The 21,555-nt window shown below is 33.9% G+C and overlaps 1 protein-coding gene and 1 pseudogene across 3 annotated transcripts in view; both read left to right on the plus strand.

Annotated features, from left to right (window-relative positions):
- FNDC3A (fibronectin type III domain containing 3A) overlaps positions 1-18,679 on the plus strand; it is a 187,249-nt gene extending 168,570 nt beyond the window's left edge. For all 3 annotated transcript variants that reach the window (XM_039839369.1, XM_039839371.1, XM_039839370.1), the window contains 11 exons: positions 48-116; positions 899-1,017; positions 2,588-2,693; positions 2,781-2,956; positions 4,323-4,436; positions 5,167-5,316; positions 5,415-5,698; positions 5,801-6,013; positions 8,171-8,337; positions 9,253-9,380; positions 16,179-18,679. In XM_039839369.1, coding sequence (XP_039695303.1) covers positions 48-116; positions 899-1,017; positions 2,588-2,693; positions 2,781-2,956; positions 4,323-4,436; positions 5,167-5,316; positions 5,415-5,698; positions 5,801-6,013; positions 8,171-8,337; positions 9,253-9,380; positions 16,179-16,493 — 1,841 coding nt within the window. In that variant the 3' untranslated portion in view covers positions 16,494-18,679. The remainder of the gene's footprint in view (positions 1-47; positions 117-898; positions 1,018-2,587; positions 2,694-2,780; positions 2,957-4,322; positions 4,437-5,166; positions 5,317-5,414; positions 5,699-5,800; positions 6,014-8,170; positions 8,338-9,252; positions 9,381-16,178) is intronic.
- LOC120583968 (uncharacterized) lies at positions 12,901-13,022 on the plus strand (annotated as a pseudogene).
- Positions 18,680-21,555: the final 2,876 nt, after the last annotated feature.

Here is a 21,555-nt window from a genome sequence, read left to right on the forward strand (position 1 = left end):
TAAATTGCACATACTTTGCCTAATATCACTCTTGCTTCTTTGAATAGACCCACCAAAAGACAGTGGAGGGGCAGCCATCAATAAATATGTAGTGGAGATGGCCGAAGGTTCTAATGGTAAGAATCGCTATTAAAAAATGATAGATTTATAGCAGTCAGCCTGCCTGTACTCTTCATGACTACATTTTATATGATCTCTTTCCTTTTGATTTTGGTTAGGATTTTGACTGTTATGATCCACTTTAAGTTGTAGTCTCCAGAAATACAGCAGATCAAATGTAAGACTTCTCTACACCTATAGTATTACATACACATTTTCTTACTTTTTTGTTGTTTGTTTGCATTGCTGAGTACCAGTATACCTAAAGTATACTGAAAGTTAGTTTATTCAGTTAGACTCACACCCAAATGTATCAGAGAAAAATTTTATACTAGTTTTAGTAGTAAATTCTATGAACTTAATTTTGAATGACACATTAAACAATCTTTATTTCTATGAAATGACCTATTAGCCTGCAAAAAATAAGGATGTCTTTTAGTTAAGACTAAACTTCCTATGGTATTGGTTTTTTCTACTCTTTGTGTGTTATAATGTTATTACTGGACCAGTAAACACATTTAAAATGCTTAATTAAAAGCAAATTATCAATCTAAATGGAAGTCTGTACAGAGTTACAGAGATATGTTCCTTCAACAGAACCATGCAGAATTTGTCTAACAGGAAGCTGCTCACATAAAGAAAATTAGATCATTTCCAGGAAACACAAAACAAGCTTAAATTGTTTCTGACAAATTATATAAACACATATTTAGTGAAGCTAGGATACCTGCCGTGTCCATGATACCAAAATGTTAAACATTACCTTGTAGCTGATTGAACATAATTCTCCACCTTTCAGGAAATAAATGGGATATGATATACAGTGGAGCTACTAGGGAACATCTTTGTGATCGACTAAGTCCAGGCTGTGTTTATCGTTTGCGAGTTTACTGCATCAGTGATGGAGGACAGAGTGCGGTAATGCTTATAGATTTTTTCTTTTTTTCAAGTTTGGTCACCAGATCACCAGATGCCACTTCAAATAGTGAAATGAATTCATAAATGTATAAAAGTAATTTCTGAAACCCAGGTGGTTAATTTTATAATGACTAGAATATAGTGACCACTTAGCTCATAGTCTAGACTGTATTCAGTGAATATCTATTTTCTGCTTATTTGGCTTTGGAAAAACAAATGTATGAAAACATTGCAGAAAATTTTATAAAGATAAATTTTAGAGTGATGCTCAGTAACCATACCTAACAGAAATAGAAATAAAATAATCGTAGACCAATTTACTGTTCTGTAAGTTATGTGTATCACACAAACCATGAAATACTTACTGTTTAAACACAGATTCTAATATTTTCTTATTTCAGAAAAGTTGGCAGTTGTTTTTATTATTAGAGACCCAGTAACCAAAATGGACTTAAAATGTGCCATTGACTATATATGAGACATATATAATGTTCTGGAGAGATATGTTTTTTAATAGGAGTGATTTTTTTTTTTAATGAATTTAACCAAGAATGATTTCTTGGAGCATTCATAATTATTATTTTTCAAGCAGAACTTAATGCAATAAAAGTACTTTTAAAAATGGATTATAAGCTTTTGTTGAAAATGCAAGTATTATGAAACTTCAAGTCCTGCCCAATAGGCTTGGGATCCAATTGCTTCATTTTCTCTAATACAAAAATCTTACTGAATTTTAACAAAAGCAAACCCTTCCTGCCTTCCCCTCCCCCCATTAAAAAAAAATTCTTTTTCTAAAATACTATGATAGCATTCTTATATAGGATACCTTTCTGAATAAGGTGATGATCAAATACTTAGGTTTGGAAAGAAAGTTAAGTGTAAACCTTAATACGGTGCAGATAAGAAACATGGCACTGGGTTTGTGTTAATGTTTTTAAGAGAATGTCTTTTAAAATAAAACTAAAAGATTTTTTTTTTTTTTTAAATAGCATAGAAGCTGAAAGCAATACCAAATACCTGGAAAGATGACAAATATTTGGAAAAGCTTACTTGATTTTTGAATTATTTTTAGGTGGAAAAGAAGAAGGAAGAGCTCTTTTTAAATACATAAATTGGTGTTTAAGTTAAAAATACAGTATACATTAAAGTAGCCAAAATAGTCCTGAAAACATAGCAAACAGTATTTATAGAATGTTAAAACATTTTTCCTTAGAAGAGATTTGTGGATCCATTTGGACAAGGTCAAAAATAATGTCCATTAGGTTGTGTGGTAGAGGTGGTTTTTTTTTTTTTTTTTTAATGGAAGAAAGAAGAGTGTTTTATTTTTGGTAAATTTCTTTGTATATAGTAGTCACATAGTACATGTCTTTTATTTGTCTAAGTAGAATTTAATTTGAGTTTTAATGATTTAATTGGGTTTTGATTTTATTCAGAACTTTATTTTCAGTTGATAGTTACAGTTCCACATTATTGATGCAGTTTTTTTGTTCATGTTATTTTCCTTTAACAGAAGCAATCTGATTATTTGGCTTGGGGCATTTTTGTTTTGTTTTTGCTTTTGTTTTGGCAGGTATCTGAAACTTTACTTGTGCAGACTCCAGCTGTGCCTCCTGGCCCATGCCTCCCTCCCAGATTACAGGGTAGACCCAAAGCAAAAGAAATACAATTACGATGGGGTAATTTCCATTTTGGTAATAAATTATAATTAAGTTAGTACTAAATATATTCGTCTTGTTAAGTTGCCTAAATCTTTCCACCTTTAGGACCCCCTCCAGTTGATGGTGGATCACCCATTTCCTGCTATGGTGTCGAAATGTCTCCTTTAGAAAAAGATGAACCTAGAGAAGTTTACCAGGGTTCTGAAGTAGAATGTACAGTGAGCAGCCTTCTTCCTGGAAAGACTTACAGCTTCAGACTGCGCGCAGCTAACAAAATGGGGGTAGGAAGGACTGGGCTGACTGAATTATAATCACAGTGGTGTTTCATGTAACATGTATAATTGCACTTATTATTTAGGTTTTTCGTTTCTAACGTGACTCCATATTTTATAATTTTTAATAACCCTATATTGATAAATAAGAGAGAGATTAATATATACCATAATTTAATTGTCATAGAATCTCAGTATTTTCAAATCCCACTTACAATTTGTGACACTTTGGACTTAAGCTGGGCTAAAGTTTGCCTTTTGGGTGGTGCTAATAGGGTTCACTTAGTAAATATAAGAGTAGAAAAGAGATCATATGATGAAATACTTGGTTTTTGAGGCCGGTTATATGCAGCATTTACTTCAATTGGCAACTAATTGTGATGTACTTTTTTGCCTAAGGAAAAAGCTTTACATTTTAAGCATTTCTGGTTTGGTGTGGATTTTTTTTTTAGTATTATGTAAATAATTGAACAGTATAGGTGATATCTCCATTTTACAACTGAAGAAGCTGTTTATACAGTCATACAAAAGAGGAAGTGATACAGATAAACCTCAGACTTCAGAGGTGAAGCCCTTTCCACTCAGATCTCATCTCTCTGCATTAAAGCAGGTTCTGTAAAGTCAAAGCAGTAATTTCTTCAGTTGAGTAACGTTGCTTCGAATTATTTTATAATTAAACTTTTACAAAATTAAATGAAGCCTCTTCCCCGCCTATTATTTTGGATTTTAGTCAATGGTACAGTTTTATGTTCTGCAACTGAGATCAGTATTTATATGTGTAAATTTATTTTTAAATTTCTTACATGTCAAATTTATATATTTTCTTGGCAGTACTTATATAAATCATCATCTTGTGAGTCCCACAAGGCTACAATAAACTGGGGTAGCATTTTTAATATTAGTACCCTTTATGCTTTCAGGTTTGTAATAATTTGTCTAAATCATCTTAAGTAAATACTTGCTTTCTGTATTTCCAGAGAATATACATTTTAGACCCTTCTAAAGTTATTCTAAATTTTAAGATACAATTTATGCCTCCCATCTCCCATGCTTTTAATCAGTATCCATTTCTTCACTCCTCACATAATTTCTTCCAACTAATTCCACCTACCTAATTCCCTAATACCCTTCCCTTCTTAACAAAAACCAGCTCATGAAGGAATAAGGGACAGTAGAAGAAAGTACAGTAAATGAAACTTAAAAATACCTAACATATTCACTTCCGTGATCATTTTTACTTTCTGTGTATGCTTTTAAAATTATGACCAATTAGTCTTGAAGGAGAGGAATGATACACTTAATTCTTTGTGAATTTTTATGGAGAGCTATGCAGTCAGGTGAAAAATGAAGACACTAGTTATATTTGTTTTTCTAGTTTGGACCATTTTCAGAAAAATATGACATTACTACAGCCCCTGGACCACCAGATCAATGCAAGCCCCCTCAAGTGACATGCAGATCTGCAACTTGTGCACAAGTAAATTGGGAGGTATTGTAAATTCTGTTGACTTATATTTATTTTCTTAAGCAGTTAGAATAGTTTATATATAAGAATAAAGATATTGTTCATGTTGTCTCCTAAGTTATACAAAGAGTATGTCCAGTCAGATTCACATGGTAAAAAGTGTGTTCTTTTTTCCCTTTGAAGTGTTTAAGTAAAGTATAGTTGCATTACAAGTATTTAGATTCTTGTTCACGATGTGTTTTGTATTTTATCAAAAGCTTTGTCTCAGGACCGACATATTGAACCTAACTAACATTCAGTACAAACATTCATAGGAATTAGTATAATAGTATTTTTCATATTTATTATCTCCAGTATATTTATTGTGTATAGTAATAATCAGTAATGATAAGTAATGATAATTACATTTTCAGTTTCCTTTGAAATTTAACAAAGAAAATGTCCATGTATGATTAAACATTTTATATTAATAGAATTATTTAGAAGTATATTTACCTTCAAATATTCTTTCTAAAGCTATTCAGCCCTTTCTATTTCTAATCGAAAACAAAGTTTTATTTTTTTGACCAATCTTAAATTCAGGTGCCTTAATGAATAAAAATATAATATTGAACAGTCTTAATTCTGCTTAAACATTTTAAAGAAATTCAAAGGCAGTCTCGTTTTTGATATGCTTGGGCAAAGAACATTTTTGCCCAAAAGCTATTTATTCATTGTCAAAACTTAAGACTTTTATCCTTTTTTTAATTTAAAGGTCCCTTTGAGTAATGGAACTGATGTCACTGAATATCGATTGGAATGGGGAGGAGTTGAAGGAAGTATGCAGATATGTTACTGTGGGCCTGGTCTCAGTTACGAATTAAAAGGACTTTCACCAGCAACTACCTATTATTGCAGAGTCCAGGTAAAGGCAATGAGGGCCTTGTCACTTACTCTATCCAGGGTTTTCTGAGCATTTTCATGGTCACGTCTTTGTTAACTAAGGGCTCTGTTAATTTGTAGGCTCTGAGTATTGTGGGTGCAGGCCCTTTCAGTGAAGTAGTAGCCTGTGTGACGCCAGCATCAGTTCCTGCGATTGTGACTTGTCTTCAAGAAATAAGTGATGATGATATAGAAAATCCCCATTATTCACCTTCTACATGCCTTGCAATAAGCTGGGAAAAGCCTTGTGACCATGGTTCAGAAATCCTTGCCTACAGCATAGACTTTGGAGATAAACAGCCCATGACAGTAGGAAAAGTTACAAGCTATATTATAAACAATTTGCAACCAGATACAACGTACAGGTACACTATAAAAACTATGTTAATTTTTGCCTAGACCAGAGAGACAGTTTAAATAGAACACTGGTAAACTAAACTTTTTTGCATTTTTAATTTGGCACTTAGAATACGAATTCAAGCTTTGAATAGCCTTGGAGCTGGTCCTTTCAGCCACATGATAAAATTAAAAACTAAGCCTCTCCCTCCTGATCCACCTCGTCTGGAATGTGTTGCCTTCAGCCACCAGAACCTTAAGCTGAAATGGGGAGAAGGAACCTCAAAGACATTGTCAACAGATTCTATTCAGTACCACCTTCAAATGGAGGATAAGAATGGAAGGTAGGTGTTTTTAATTGCTGTTTTGTGTAGTTTTTTAGATCTTAAGCATGTTAAATTTTATAAACAGTAGAAGTAGATAAAATCTTTAAAAACAGAATTCTCATAAGAAATAATTTTTAAGTGTGCTGTTTTTGAAACATCAGAAGGCACAGTGAAGATTTCCTGGTTTTGACTTGTGCGTGGGATGCCAAGAGAGAAAAAATTAAGTGGGATATTCTTTGGCTCTCTTCTATAACCCATTTACCCACTTAATGCTAGGAAAAGAAAGATAGTCTTTGCTAGCTTTTCAGTGCTTACAGTAAATGATTGATGGCCTTAAGGCCTCTGAGATCCTTGAGGGCAGGGATTATATCTCAGTCTCCTCCACACCCAGGGCCTGCACATTAAATGAATAAAGTTCATTTCCTCACTGTTGGATCTCAATCAGACTCTAATTATCCAGGGCCCTTGCTACTCAGGTTCTTATCTGTGCTGCCATCCTTTACATTTTTTTGTTAAATTCATGCCATATATTTCCCCACTAAATCATGCATTTGAATTACAGTGTTACTCAAAATATTTGTAATATACATTATTCAAATGCCAATATGGGGCATTACACAGAGCAACCCAGTATTGATCATTTCCTGAAATCTGTGCTTCTGTGAATGTTAACCTTTGTTCTTGGCAGAATTTTATGGACTCTGTATCATAATCTCCAGATTATGACAAATCTCTAGACAAATCTCTAGATTTGTCTTGCCACAGGTTTTTGGTATAGCCATTTATCTTTAATATATGTTGTTATTGTTCAATGAATTAATTTTTTAAGTTATTTTCATTCCCTTTCCAGCATTTATATTTAGGGTAGTACAGGAAGGTTTATTGGAAACATCTAATAAGTCTTTGGTTGAAAGATAATAGAATAAAAATTCTATTAAATATAGATTATATTATAGTCTATATTACAGAATTTCACAATTATTTTTTTAATTAAATTTATTGGGGTAACAATAAAATTATATAGGTTTTGAGTATACAGTTCTATAATACATCATCTGTATATTGCACTGTGTGTTCACCACCCAAAGTTAAATATCTTTCTGTCACCATATATTTGACCCCTTTTTCCCCTATCTTCCTCTCCTCCTTCCCCGCTGCCTTCTGGTAACCACAAAACTATTGTCTGCATCCCTGAATCTGTAGAACTTCACAATTAATATTTAGCTAGCACCTAGAGAGTTATTATAGGGTATGAGTATGGCTAGTGGCCTTTGGCTGTGGAAAATAAAATTTTTTATGATATTGTGAATTTACTATATAAATTTAGTAAATCAATTGAATATTATTACTTTCCTTCTCATTGATTTTTTACAACTATTTATGCTTACGGTCGGAGTGCTACTCCAGCTATTCCCTGACCACAGGTTTTGTTATTGTTCAACTTTTTCCAGCAGTGGTTTGTTCCCTATCATTAAAAGGGAAAAAAATTTTTTTGAAGATTAGAAAGGCAAGCTTTATCCAATTATTGCTTCTTGGAAATACTGTTACTTCAGGTCATTAAATATTTCATTTTTTTAACCTGACTACAGTTTTCAGACTATTAGAACATATTAGTATTCAGTTTCCAAAAATTTAGAAAACAACCAGTTAAAAATATTGGGGAACATTCAACTTAGGGGTAACATATATGATGTTAAATTTCCCACCAGTTTGAGTGGATAATTTATGGGAAATTATATATTCTCTCATACTGCTATGTAAATTTCTAGGAAACATCACTAAATCAGCTAAAATTATGCCTGGAAGTTGAGAATTCTTTTTTTTTTTTATGAGACAAACTATAAGCCTATGACTCTAGTTAGAAATAATTTATAATGAAAATTGTGGTGTGGATCAGAGAAGCCTGAAAAGAAACAGTTACCATGGTTGGATATGAAATTTAGCAATAAATTTTCAGAAAACCATGTCAAATTAGGAAATTTACCAATTCTATGAATTCATCATGTAATGGAAAAACACATATTAATCTAATGGAAAAACACATATTAACCATTCCTGGCATTAAATTCTAGGAGTAACTTATTATCCCTAAATTATATCCCAATTATACTTTTTTAGTAGTTTTTAAATATAAGGTAGTCAAGGATTATTTTTAATGAATTATTTCCATTTTAGGTTTGTATCCTTATACAGAGGTCCATGTCATACATACAAAGTACAAAGACTTAATGAGTCAACATCCTATAAATTCTGTATTCAAGCTTGTAATGAAGCAGGGGAAGGTCCTCTCTCCCAAGAATATATTTTCACTACTCCAAAATCTGTCCCAGCTGCCTTGAAAGGTAAGTTATACATCCTCAAGTTATTTTCTTTAATAACAAGTTAATTTTAAATGCATTTTCATAAAGTCCATTATGTACTGTTATTAGAATTTATCATCAAGTGTATGTCTAAAATGCTGGACACCTACGTAGTTTCACTCAACAATAAAAGCTATTTTATCTGGCACATTGAATCTCAGACAAGTACTGATTAATTTCAGAGAGGTTCTTATTTTAAAATGACCTCAACAAGATTGTACTTTGTACAATGGTAAAATTCCTCACACTCTGAGGACAAATCACAAAGACTTCTAATACAATGTCCTGGATCATGTACTTGAATATATCGTTTGTTAAAGAGATTCATAGGTAACAGGACTGTTCTTGACTAGTGTTTCCAGTAATGTCGATGGAGTCTCACCAAGTCATTTTTCTGTTCCCTCATCCAGTTTAGTGTCTCTTAGCCTTATGAGGATTGCTGATTTTTTAATTCCTTTATACCCCACTATTAAGTGAAACAGTTATATGTGTTCAAGCAACTAGGGGTATTTCTCAGCTCATCTCCTTAAAAGATTTATTAAATATAAAATTTTATGTTCTAGTTATGCTCTTAAAAGTACTATAGTAGTTGTTTTTGAACTGCCATATACCCACCCTTCTATTGGCTTTTTAGCTCAGCGAAAATACTGCTTACCTTAACAGATCTTTCAGTCTAACCATTGTAGTATCTGTACACTGTACAGCCTGGAGATAATAAGAGTAAATCATTGACCATTTCTCTGCAAATTTCAAAAGTTCACTGATATTTATTTCAAGTTTATAACTGAGTTTTAAAGGTTTGTTGATTTTAATTAAAACAAGTATCCGTGTGATGTTCCAAGTTAAAAATCAAGTACAGCAGATTTTATATTTTGTTGTCGTTGTTGTTCTCTATAGCCCCCAAAATAGAGAAAACAAATGATCACATTTGTGAAATTACATGGGAATGTTTACAGCCGATGAAAGGTGATCCAGTTATTTACAGTCTTCAAGTTATGATGGGAAAAGATTCAGAATTCAAGCAGGTATGTGCGATATACATTTTTCTGTGGATATGTATTTTTACCTTTCTCATTTTTATATATTTTCAATGCAAGATTTGACTATCTTTATCTTCCTGATTCAAAAACATTTGTTCAACTCACAAATACAGAGAACAAATTGATGGCCACCAAATTGCGTGGGAGGTATGAAAAGGTGAAAAGATTAAGAAGGACAGATTGGCAGTTATGAAAGTAGTCATGGGATGTAAAGTAAGGCACAGGGAACATAGTCAATAATGTAATAACTATGTGTGCTGTCAGATGGGTACTAGACTTACTGGGTGATTACTTCACAAGTTATATAATTACTATATTGTATACCTCAAACTAATTTAATATTGCAAGTCAACTGTAATTTAAAAAAAAAAAAAAGATTTTTTCAGTGCTTGTAATGTTCCAAAGATGAGTGACTACACAGTATCTCAGGATTCAAAATCTTTGTATGTGAACTACACTGAAACAGATTATTCATTCGACAAGTATTTATTGAAATCTATGCCAGGCACCTAGGATATAACACTGAGGAAAAAGTTCTTGCTTTCATGGAGCTTACATTCTAGTATAAAAAGAGATACTAAAAGCAGTGAAACACATCAATATATCCTATGTTAAATAGTGTTAATTGCAGTGGAGAAAAAATAAAACTAGTAAAAGGAATAGGGACTACTCGGGGGAGGGACAGCCAGTGCTATTTCATTAAGGGCAATCAGATGACATTTGAACAGAGACCCAAAGGAAGTAAATATTTGGGGAGAAGAGTATTCCAAGAAGAGAAAACAATAGGTGCAAAAGACTTGAGGTAGGAGCATGCTTGTTAAATTTAATGAACAACAAGGAGGCCAGTATGCCTGGGGCAGTGTGAATAGGGAAGAAAGGTAGATTCAGTCAGGTGGTTAATGATAGGAGGTTCGTGAGTGGTATGGAGATCATGTAGGTGGACGTTATAGGCCATACTGTGACTTTTACTCCATGTAAAATGAGAAACCAGTGGAGGATTTTAACCAGAGTTGTCACATGGTCAAACTCAAGGTCATTTTGGCTAGAGTGAGGCAAAGACAGGAGCAGAGAAGGAAGCCTTTACAATAATATTAATTGTTATAATGCAGTGTTATAAATATGACAGTTATTGTGGAAGCCTAGAAGTATCTTCCTGACCAAGAAATTTCAAAGATAAAGAACTTTTTATGCCCAAAAGCCTAAGTTCTATCTGCATTTCATCGGATTTTCCCCTTTTTGCTGTCAGCCTTCTTGATTTTGAGGGCTCTTAAGCTGGGTTGTTTTCATTTTAGTATCTCACCTATTTTCTTTTCCCACTGGAAAATCAATCATCTTTATTTCAGCCTTCCATTATAGCTATTAATAATAGAATATTTTCCAATGTAGATTTTTTTTATCCAAGTTTTATTAAGTATGGAAGTATAATTTCTTAACTGAAATTACAAAAGGCCCCAAAGAGTCATATTAAATTTGGCATGTAATTGTTTTTCTTTATTAAGCCATCTGCAAATTGACATGATAATTAGATTTGAATATAATTTACAGATAAGCAGGTTTCCTTCCAAGGAGGAGGCAAAATTAATATTACAGAAAATGTAATTACATGTTTAAAGGAAGTAGGGACCCCACATTTAAATAGTATGTGAATTTTAATAAAACATATCACTACATAAAACGGCAATGCTAATTCTAATTTAACTTAAAAGCTAAACCCTGTCATCACTTTCACTTAACTTCGTTGATTGTAAGCACACTATAAAATTTAAAATACTGATTTCCTTAGAATTTTATCCTATTATTATTTAAGTTTCATAAATGTTAATAAAATTTTATGATTTATTAGCAAGTTACATTCTAAAAGTTTGAAGGTTGTTTTTGGAGTTTAATTCCATTCATATAATTTGATATTTTACTTAAAATGTATTTGATATTCGACAAACATGTATTAAATACTACATATGGAGAAATACGGGAGGCCATATTATTTAGTTACTGTCTGATTTCAAGAAAGTTTAGAATTAAATTTAGCAAGCAAGCAGAAATGTTATAATCATGACATTTTACATAGCCAAACAAATAAAAGATCATAATAAAGATAAAACCTACTTTATAAAAAGGAATAATTTATTGCAGCTGGACTTTGGAATGTTTTCCAAAAGGCATGTAATTTAAGTGAGTCTTTCGCAGGGGCTGGTAAGTCTAGTAGGAAGCGTTCTCTTAAGGCTCAGGAATGGAGTGTGTAGTGGAGGAGGCCAGGTCTTGTTGGGTCTTTATTCTGTAGCAGTAGGAACTGTTGCTGTTTTTAAGAAGGGAGATTATTATTTATATGTTGGTGGTTGAGTTTCTAGGCTAGCCTATAAAAATGTGTTTAACCTATAATATTGTTGGGTTTGGGGGTTTGGAAACAAATTAGCCTGGCAGCAACAACTACTTTTGACCCTGAGCCAAATTTAGAAGCAAATTTATTTCTTTGCATTCTTCCCTTTTTTTATCCTCTTTGATCATTCATTGGCTTTGACCAGCTCTTGCTTGGCTTCTTGCTGGTCTGTGCACTGCCATGTAGCACCTCTCCTAGAGTTGCCCCAGTTTCTAAAATTATACTCTCCCTCTGACTCTTGCCTTCCTGTCTTACACACATAACTCCCATATACACAGTGTGGCTGACTTTATTAGCATTAAGAGAAAGACTACTTGCTTGCGAAAATTCATGCCAAAAGTCAGGTGTCTACTGGCTCTTTTAGTCGTCTCAGAAATATGTATGTTTTTAAAAGCAAGTACTTTTTAACCAAAATGGCATTGCAAGTGATATAACAAGGTGAAATGAAAATATTGGAGGACAGTAGAGCCACTTCAAAGTAGATCAGCCCCATCTGGGAGTCTGGACCTAAAGCAGTTCTTGTGTCAGAGCTCATTATGTTGCAAATGACAAGAAAACCAACTCAAACTGGTTTATAAGCAATTAAGTGTAAATCCTCTTAAGGAGGAGCCTGAAGGTAGTCACGCTGCAAGACTAGGTGATCCGGAAGCTCAATGGGGTCATCAGGGACACGGTTTCTTTCCCAGTCTTTAGTGGCTGCCTTCATCCATGGGGACCTTACTCTTCCTCATCACATGCAGGAAGCAAAAAGCTCTTTGGGTTATAAAGAACCATGACAATGCTAGGACTTAAGCTAGCTAGAGCCCACCTCTGGAGTTAAGAGTCAGGCCAGCTTCTCCTAGTACATGGGCTGGGTAAGCGAGAGTTTGACAACCCATCCAAAGTCAGAATACTGTTGGCAGTGTCGAGAATTGGTGCTGGGACAGTGGCCTAATGGATTCTGTACAGCTTCTTCCTTTACAAACTTAGTTTCTCAAAAACAGTGCTCCTCAGAGTGGCCTGCAGACCTAATGAACCCTAATGTCTTTGAGTGGGACCCACATTTCTATTTTGTTTTGAAGTTCCAAGTGATGGATACATTACTTACATATGATACATTTAAGACCTGCTCTAAAAGCTCCAGGTTTGGTCTACAGCCATGCTACCCTGAACAAGCCGATCCCGTCTGATCTCGGAAGCTAAGCAGGGTCAGGCCTGGTTAGTACTTACTTGGATGGGAGACCACCTAGGAAGACCAGGTGCTTTGGGCATAAAAAAATTTTTAAAAAAGGGATTGTAAGCTGACAAGGTCCTTGCAAACTGTGAGGTCAACCAAGGGTTGCCTCGCCTAAAACATAAAAAATAAACAAAAATAAAAGCTCCAAGTTCACTTATAACTCCCTCAGCAATAATAGAGGGGAATAATGGTAGAGACAAGAGCTATGTGGTTATTTCTCTATAGTCAGTTGTCTGAAGGTTTTTACTCTTCATATATTGATTACTACAAAATAATTATTTGCAATAGTATATTCATAAATTATAGAAAGATCACATTAGGTGGCCGTATGTGCCTATTTATATGATAGCATATGCCTTATTATATGTCATAACAAATAATTACTTTTAAATATAATCTAAATGCATAATAAATCTTAAGGAGAGATTTAAATGTGCACTCAGTGTAGAAGTAACGTATGGCTGAATTCATTGTCTTATCTGCTATAAATAATATATACTGTGCATATTATTCAATGTAAAGTCGAGTTGTAGATTTGTAATGTACACAGAAAGTAAAAATAGTTAAACAGAATTTGTTCCTCTGCAATGACAGAGATTATCTTTGATGGTAAACGTGTACACTGTTCTTAAAAGATAACAAGGACTATTTTGAATTTTAGTATAAGTACTTTGGTAAGTTAAAGGTTTTCCTGTAAAACGCTGGTGCAGTTGGCATACTATTTCAAACTTCTTGGCCGGCTAGGAATGCACAAAATTCACAAGCTTAAATTTATTTTTTAATTAAAATGCAAAGTAAAAACAGTAATCTCTTACCTGCCATTCTCTTAACTATAAATCTGCATTGATATCTGCTTATAAATGGGCTGCTTTATTTTTGTTTTAATTATATGTAATACTATATATGCAATAACTGTAGGCCAAAAATTATTAATTTATTCAAGTTTTTACTTGCCCTTTTCTATTTATTAAAGTCACAACAATTTTACCTTGTCAATATGAAAAGGGTGGAGAGGTGGAAATGGTGTTATTCATTTTAATTCTTATTTCTCATTTTAAGACCTAATTCAGCTCATCTCAAGCTTGAGGCTTATTTCAAATAGCTTCGCTTAGATACAGAAACCTTTTTAAATTAGCTTAAGCAAGTTCATCAGCTTTCTTCAGTCCTGTATTTATAGTTTCTTATAAGATTTCTCCCTGTTTAGATATTCTCCCAACATCTAAAACACAACATTGAAAACTTCATCTCATCATCTTCTCTCTCAATCTCTCCTCTCCAACTTTCTCTTTACTTCATCAGTGTCATGAACACTAACATCATTTTGGTCCCCAAGCATTAAACTCTTGGAAGAATGGCCAGTGGGCGGGGCGGCGGCCCAGGCGGGAAGGAGGAGGAGGGGAGGCAGGTGGGGCGCAGCAGTTGTTAACTCTTGTTCAGATAATAGTCATTTCTGAAAATGGTCAATAAAGCCACTACCAAGACCTCATAACCTTGTGCTTTGATACAACAAGCGGCCCTCTCCTGCCCAACTCCCTCAATCCCTCACTCAGCCTTATGATCAGGGTGCCTTAAACACTTTTTAATATCACATACCTAAAGTGGCACTCGTGGAATTAAACCTAAATTTCCAACTGGTGTATTAACATATTTCTTCCTCCCTGTCAAATCTCAGCTATGACCCTTATGCTATTTGTTTTTTTCTCCTAACCGTATTATCATGTTTATTTGGATACAAATTAAGGTGAAGAAATTTTTAAAGACAAATATAAATATCATCCATTATATCCATAAGACAAATACATATTTTTTACTTTTATTAAGTTGGCCTCATTACATGTGCTATTTCTTAGTACATTCTAATATAACCTGACTTACCTAAGTTAGTCCTTTTACCATCACCTAGAGATGAACCATTTCTATATTCCCACTTCCTGAAACTCTCATCTGCATCCTTAGAACTAATGCATATTTACCATTTTCTTTAAGATTCATTTTAGGCTTACTTCCTTCAATAAAAATTGCTTTATATATCTTCTCAGTACCCACTTATACACATTTTGAAAGTAAAAATAGTCAATGATTCACTAATTCAGTTGCCTTTTATTAAGTACCTATTATATGCTGGATTCTGGAGACAAAACTGTGACAAAGATTTTAACTTTGCTCTATTGGGAGCAAACCAGGATATAAAAATTTAGATTTGCAACACAGATACAATTAGGCAGGTCAAGTTGCGTGGAGGAATGCTAGCCCAGGTTTTGATTAATGTGACATATAGCCCACCAACTAGCTGAGAGAACTCAACTGGGAAGTCAATGTGAGCCTGGGTTTTCCTGTGTACAGAATCAGGGATGGGACTTATTAATGGAAATGATAGCTTCCTATACTGAGCACTCAGTACATGCTGGGCACTGTGCTAAGTGCTTTAACAAATATTAGTTTAATTTATTCTCATAATTACCATGCAAGAATAACTACTATTATGTTTGTTATACTAAGGTAATTGGTCTAAGCTCACAAGGAGTGTAAAGTAGTAGAGCAGAGCTTGGACTCAGGGGTGACCTGCTCCAGTATATAGTCTCTTAATCACTACCACACTCTCCTGAAAATCCTTGGAATTCCATTCTTGTTATTTCTCTTCTAAAGGATAGGCAGAGGAGTTGAGTTTTAAGATCCAATTCTTTTATTCTAAGTGATCTCTCCTCTTTTAAAGTATATAAATGATTTGCCATAGGTACCTATAGAAAGCTCTTCTTACTCATTGTTTCATTCAATAGATATGTTTGAAATTGTGCAGGAACTAGTTATTCAGAGGCATAATGGGCAGCAAGATTATACACTCTTCCTCTTCTCATGGAATGATTTCACAAAAGTTGACTTCTTACATTTGAGGAAACCAGGGAAAAGCCTGTGGGCTGACTTTGCTTGTTCTGTAGCTCCTATGGGGGTACATCTTCACTTCTTCACTAGTCTGTAAGTTCTGTGAAGGTAGATCTCACATCCTCACTTTTCAAATTTCTCCTGTCCTTATACAACAGACAGATAAGTTCTTTAATGAGTATTTTTTTTAATTTAAAAGATAAAAGCAGTGGCACTAGTTATGGGTCAAAAAATAATTCTAAAACTAGCCAATTTTAAAATAGATTATCTGCCCAGCCTCCACACATAATTCTTTTTCTAATATTAACAGATTTACAAAGGTCCCGACTCTTCATTCCGGTATTCAAGCCTTCAGCTGAACTGTGAATATCGTTTCCGTGTGTGTGCCATTCGCCAGTGCCAAGACCCTGTGGGGCATCAGGACCTAGTAGGTCCCTACAGCACAACAGTGCTCTTCATCTCTCAGAGGACTGAACCACCAGCCAGCACCAACAGAGACACTGTGGAAAGCACAAGGACCCGGCGGGCACTTAGCGATGAGCAGTGTGCAGCCGTCATCCTTGTGTTGTTTGCTTTCTTTTCCATTTTGATTGCCTCTATCATTCAGTACTTTGTAATCAAGTGAAAATATAACTTTATTTTTAATACTGTATTACATTTTATTTTGTCATGTACTAAAATTATTTCTGTATTGCTTTTACAAAAACTGGCATTTAGCACTGGCACTGAGACTATAGTACATCGTTTTTGCCATTTTCAGTGCTTATATTGTTAGATAGAGGCTGGCACCTTATTAGAATGCAAGCCACAGAAATAGCAATTTGGGGGTTTTTGTTTGGGGCTTTTTCTTTCTCTTTTTTTTCTTATTTTTTCTTTATTCCTTTTTTTTTTTTTTGACATGCCTTCTTGTCAAACTTTCTAAGGGGTAACAATATATAATTGATATTTTGACCAGTCAGCATGAGTGTAACAGTGGCAACCTGATCTAAAGATCTAGTGAATGATTCAGAATGATTAAAATTTACACTAACATGCTATATGAAAATGTTAAAGTCTGATGCTGTGAAAGCAATCTAGTGCTATATTTCTACCTCCTCATTTGTCTTAATTATTTGGTAAGTGGGATTATGATGAATAACTGGAGGTGCTTCTTAGCAAACAAAAACTGGATGAAAGAATATGCATGAAAAAAAGGAACCTTCTTGTTTGATAAATGTGGAGTTCTTCATTACAACTATATATATATTCATGAATTCACAGATAAGCCACTTAAAGCACAGTTTACTTTGGCCTAAATATTTTAATGTTTACTCAGAAGGCACCTCTTAATGTCTTGAGGATATGGAAAAGAATTGAGGACTTTTAGATAGTTACTCTTTAAACGTAATCATAACTCTGAATTTCAAACCTATTTAATTTGGTTTTGTGAACTTCTGAAGTACATGTATGTGTATAAGGACATGCACATACATATGTGGCATATATATAAACTATAAATACCAAGTGTAGAAATATATATATACACATGTACACACACTCACTCCATTTATCTGGTATAGGCTAATTTTGAAGAACTCCCATAAATTTTGCTGCTTCTTCCTTAACTACTGCCATCACCATCAGAATTCATAATCAAACCTAACCTTTTTTGTTTGGGAAGCCAAATTCAAAGACAAAATTAATTTGCACCAGTAAACTTCAAGCTGCTTTCTTTCTTGAAAAACTAATGTTTAATGTAATGTCCGTTTGGATACTTCTGAATTGTTGATTGCATGTGGTTAACGTTGCATTAGAGCACTTTGCAATTGCATAATTCATTAATGTTTTGTGAGCTTGCATTTGTGAGTTATTGGATGATCAGATTGTATTTTGTCAAGTATCACATTGTACATCTTGCATAGATGTCAATGACTGCCAGTAATAATACAGTTTGTAATGAAACTATCTAAAATTCTTGTTTTATCACATCTGTTATCTGTAAAACACTTGTAACTAGTCTTTTTAATTTATTATTTGAATTTTAGGATAGCGAATCACTAATTTTTAGTTGCTACAGTTAGCATTTTAGTGATTACTAAGCACTTCTGTCAGTCTTTGATAAAGGACATGTTTTGTGCTTTGAAGATCTCTGAAGAATTCCTCATATTAGAATGGGCATGTGTTGTTTTATGTCAAATGATCTGTGCTGTAGAAAAAAACATTAACCTTTGTTCAAAAAAGAAATGGATAAACTTGGCCTTTACAGGTGGTAAGAATGATCTGTCACTATCATATACTGTATGTTTACATTTTATTTAAATTTAATCTCATGTATAGGCTGAATACTTTCCCCAAAAACAAGTGATTGCAATTGTTTTCTAGAAACTTCTTAAAAGTGCCACATTTGGCAGTACAAATGAGTTTGAGTGTAGTAGCCCAGAGATTTCTATATAGTTGAATGTCTAAAATGGTAAAATGTGCCACTGTGGCAGTTACAGTGGCTTATGTTTTTCATAGTAACTCAAATGAACTCCTATTTTTGATAGTAAATGTCATTTAACAGTGTACTTGCCATTTGAACCTCTGCAAAATTAGTGCAGAGGAGAAAACAATTTTTAATGTAATCTTGATTTTACCTCATATACTGTACATTCCAAAAACTCTAAACTTTTTAAAGATTATAGATACACTACCAAACATATCAACTTAAAATTGTATAAGGTTGAACTTCATACAAATGAAAAAATATAATCTCATAAAAGATGCATAAACTATGTAGCAAAAGTATCTTTAAAATCCATGGAAAATAAAAGTTGTATCATTCTTTTTTGAGATATGTTTATTGTATTCACATGCATTCATTAGCTGCCTCTTTTAGAAAATGTTCTCTCCTCTTGCAATGGGCTTACAACAATTTCCCAACAGTATTCAAATCTTCAACATGACAGGACTCATGTTCAAGAACATAAAGACCAGTAGATTAAAGAATGAAATTAGTTTTATCCTAGTGACTTGATTTTGGTTCAATTCATTAGATATCTTGCTTCCTTTACATCTATAAAGAATAAGGACAGGTCTGGGTAAATCTCCAACCTCTCCTCACCTTTACTGTATTCTTCACCTATTTCCTAGTACTTTCTTTCTCCCACCTCCAGGGGCCTGGAACCTTCCCGTTACTGGCTCTGCTATCTTCCCCACGTCTGCCCTCCACTATAAAGTTCAGCATTCCCTCTTATTCATCCCCTGTTAAAGTTTCCATTCCACAGACCTCATCCAGGGATACATCGCTCTTTAAAATCCTGGTGGCTGTCTAATTGCCACAACTGCAGGTACCATAATAAAAATTTTTAATGTTAAGCTGACGAAGAGATACTTTGGATGTAGGAGCATCAATCAACAGAAGCAGCTAATTATGAGTCCAGCCTTGAGAAGAACATGATACTGATTTACAGTGTTGCACGTCACCTCATTTTTTCCCCCATAGATTGGAAATGGGAAATATCCACATCACGTTTGAGCATTCCAGGGTTTGGTTTCCAACACAAACACCTCACTATCATGAACAGATTCTCTGCAGGAGGCTCCCATATTTATGGTGGCTCCATCTAGCAAAAAGACTGCAAAAGAATGGTTCCCTTAAACCTAGTTATCCTGTAACCCAACCACTTACCATCAACATAGGCGATGATGATGCCCCGTGTTTTAAAAGAGCTTTTTAAATATTCTATTTCCGCATGCACTTTTTAAGATAATGTATGTGCCCTCAAGAGTATCTTTTTATGTATTCATTATTTTCTCCCTGATATAGTTTAGGAGAGAAACACTCAGAAAAAAAAAAATTGACGGAAGAACTAAGATTCTAACAGTTATCCTCAAATTCTCAGTATTTAGGGTGGTACCTTCAAATGTTTAGGTGCTATAAAGGATTGTTTTTCATCTTATATAATAAACAAGATATTTACTAAGGGAAATTTGTCAAGGGAAAAGTTTCAAAATGATAGATTTTGAAGCTACGTGGCCCATTCATATCCTAACAGCATCTATTAGTCACTCAATACATGCTGGGCATTATATTCAGTGCTTTACCTTAGTTACATAATCCTCTTAATTGCTGTGTTAAGTATCAACTGAAACAAGTCAAGTACTCTGCCAAAGGTCACATGACCCCCAAACGACCACTCTCCTAGTCCTGGATTCTAAGAAAGAAATTACAGTAATAATTGACTTTTATGCGTTAAAATAATGAATTTATGATATTATGTATGTCAGACATTGTGCTAAACACTTCCCCACAGCCCTCTAAGAATTGAAGAGATCAGAAAAGGAGAATGTGGTATATCAGACTAAATGAGAAGCTCTAATATCTTTCCTTTAGAATTTCATTCTTTGATATTTGACTCCCATTTTGAGCCCACACCCATCTCTAAGAATAACCCATTGTCTTAAATATTCATCCGAGGATGAAAATACCTTTACTGCCCCTTACCACAAATGAGAAAGGCTAACTGTTCAAAAAGGGAATATAGCTACAATGTGCATGAACCTCGAAAACAATATGCTAAATGAAAGAAATCAGACACAAAAGGTCACATATTGTATGATTCTATTTATTGAAATACCTAGAATAGGTAAATTCATAAATACAGAAGAGATTAGTGGTTGCCAGGGGCTGGAGGGAGGAGGAAATGGAAAATAACTGAATGAGTATGGATTTTATTTTGGAAATGCTTGGGAACTCAATAGAGGTGGTTGTACAACATTGTGAATGTACTAAATATTTAGCCACTAAATTGTTCACTTTAGAATGGCTAATTGTAATATGAATTTCACCTTAATTTCTTTTTAATGGACTATAATACAGACCCTAAAGACATATACAGGACTACAGAATCGGGAACATTATCAAGTCAAAATAAATTGACCTAGTCATCAAATCCATTTTGCTAAGGACATGGGCCAATTTCTCACTTCCTTTCCAAACTTTCTGGACCTTGCATGTTCCCACTCCTTTCAGTGGGTGGGTTGTGCCTAGTTTACAACTGAATGTTTTAGGTATGTACTTGAAAGCCATTAAATGATCCGGCCTGCCCAGACCTAAGTTATCAGCTCTGATTCTTTAATATTTCTTAGATGATCTAGTAGCCAGAGAGAAGAAATTGCATTTTACAGTTTCATAGTTTACCAATGACAGCTGCTTTGCAGTAAGAATGTTTACGTATAGTAGTATAAGACCTTTTTCTCACAGCCTATATTCTGAAAAATAATCTAGAAAACATTTGAGGAAAATTCATGTGTTAGGTGCTCAAGTAATGATACAAATAGAATTTATAATTCTCTAAATTTGACTCAGATTAATTTAAACCAGCATGAAGTCTAGTATCCAGTCATGCTATGAAAAACTTGGAGTCCATTCATTGTAAACTTGGGTATAGAGGGTAAAATGGCAAAGAAATAGGGAGTACACACATTTCCAGAAAGAGCACACATAGTTTATAAAAACAGTTAAGAATTATCAAAAAAAAAAAAACATTTTAAAAGATACTGTAAATCCACTGTAAATAAAAGTATGGTGCTACCATTCATTTGGAAAAAATTAAAATGAAAACAATGAGAGGGGATTAACCCTTACGACGGGAAATTACGCCTTCATGTACTCTTTTGATCAGGCACGTCCACTGACACATATCCTACAGGTCTATTCACCTACT

Source organism: Pteropus medius, unplaced genomic scaffold (assembly GCF_902729225.1).
Source record: "Pteropus medius unplaced genomic scaffold, Ma_sr-lr_union100, whole genome shotgun sequence".
Lineage (NCBI taxonomy): Eukaryota > Metazoa > Chordata > Mammalia > Chiroptera > Pteropodidae > Pteropus > Pteropus medius.